This window comes from Sphaeroforma arctica (assembly GCF_001186125.1).
Source record: "Sphaeroforma arctica JP610 unplaced genomic scaffold supercont1.343, whole genome shotgun sequence".
NCBI lineage: Eukaryota > Ichthyosporea > Ichthyophonida > Sphaeroforma > Sphaeroforma arctica.
This window is the reverse complement of record NW_014040215.1, coordinates 29,894-31,727: the sequence shown is the minus strand read 5'-3', so window position 1 is coordinate 31,727 and position 1,834 is coordinate 29,894. Positions and strand designations below refer to the sequence as shown.

Below are 1,834 nucleotides of genomic sequence, written 5' to 3'. Positions count from 1 at the left end.
AAACCTAGTCACACACACACCACTCCACTACACATGTATCTAAACCTAGTCACACACAACACACACACCACTCCACTAAATGAATGTACACTCAAACACCCACACTCCACTCCCCATACTGTATGCCCTGTGAAGTCGGCCACGCTCTTGCCCTCGGTGATGTCCCAGATCTTGATTAACCCGTCCTTACCACCCGTGCCTACCAGCAGACCATCAGGATGGATCTTTGCCGCGTGCACTTCACTGTTATCCGGCACTTTATACTGTGCGTATGTGGTACCTGATACCGCATCTGATATGGCCCAGGTGCCGTCTAACGAACCCGTCACCACCACATTGCCGGCAGGGTTGATGGCCAAGCAACTCACGCCCTTGCTGTGGCAGCTAATAGTGCTTACACCCGCACTCTCACCCAGTCCATTGATCTTGACCGTACCGTCCGCAGAGGCACTATACACCACACTGCCACTAGAGTTCCAGGCAACCTCTGTGATCTTCTTGGTGTGGTCGCTGAACGTGTGCACGGCCTTTTCGGCTTCGCGATCGTACACGACCACCTTCTTATCTACCCCTCCGGTGAGTAGCAGATTACTGTCCGTGGGATGCAAGGCCAGGCTTGTAACACCCTTGCTGGATGCTGAGTGTATTGATGTAAGACTTTGTACCAGCTTCATATTGCCAATGTCCTCTGTTTTAGCTAGATTGGCACCCTTTTTACGTTTTTTACGCTTACCGACCAGCTCCGAGGCCGTGGCTCGGATCTGCTCGAGCACCTCCTCGGGCATGCCGTTCTGTGTCGCGTGTGCGTTTACGTTTTCGCCGCCATCGGTTTCCATAGCAACACCCTCACCGGCACTATTAGCTTGCTTGTCCGCCTCCGCAATGTGCATAGCATTACTCACGCTGATCTCTTGCAACGCATTACGTGCTTCGTTTCTCTCTGTAGTTAGACGGGCAATCACCCTGCATGCAGCATCGTGTTGGTACAGTGAATGCGATAGTTCCTGACGGGTCTCGTGTAGACTCTTCTTGAGCTGGTGCATCTCTAACAGTACTGCATCCCACTCGTCCTGCATAGTCTTAATCAGCGACGGTACGCTAGTGATAGACGCGGGGGCGGGTTTTAAAGGTGTAGGTAAGTTCATATCAATTAGATCCTCCGTTGTACACGCTTTACCAGAAGACGGATCTTTTCCATGCTCAGCAATGTATTTTTCAACCAGTTGGCGTTCGTATACACTGCCAGATACCTTGTTGAGTACCGGATGTACCGGCACGGTGTTGGAGATGGCACAGAACACACTCATGATTGCATGCGACGATCAGTTTTCGCACACGCGTTCGTTGTAGAATGTGAAGTGGCCGTATGTATGTGTGTACGTGTACGTATATGCGTATGTATGTATGCCTATAATATGTGCGTGTGCGTGAGTTGATACTTCTCTACGTATATATTTAAGTGTTCCAGAGGGTGTATATGCCGGTGTTTATTTTAATTGTTGAAATTCACAAACGCAGCGCAGAGAAGAGAGACAAGCTTTTCCCGTTGTAGCCGTTTGCAGGTGGACGGTAACACGCTATGTCGTAAACTCAATAAATGTTTTAAAGACCAGTCGAGAAAATAGTCGTTTCACAAATTTACGACACAGACTGAAAAATTATGTCTGATATACAAGGGAAACCCTACAACCCTGTCTCTCCTTAACCTCAAATCGAAATTTATAACTATATATAAATATTTAATGGGAACTTCCATACATTTTACTTTAAATGCACATCTATACATGCATATATGGCATGCATATATGTCACGCATACATGTATATATTAGCTG

At 47.7% G+C, this 1,834-nt stretch overlaps 1 protein-coding gene across 1 annotated transcript in view; it reads right to left on the bottom strand.

Moving 5' to 3' along the window:
• SARC_05414 (hypothetical protein) overlaps positions 1-1,307 on the bottom strand; it is a gene marked incomplete at both ends in the record, with an annotated part of 5,837 nt that extends 4,530 nt beyond the window's left edge. The window contains one exon of the mRNA XM_014300722.1: positions 120-1,307. Coding sequence (XP_014156197.1) covers positions 120-1,307 — 1,188 coding nt within the window. The remainder of the gene's footprint in view (positions 1-119) is intronic.
• Between the last annotated feature and the right edge of the window lie 527 nt (positions 1,308-1,834).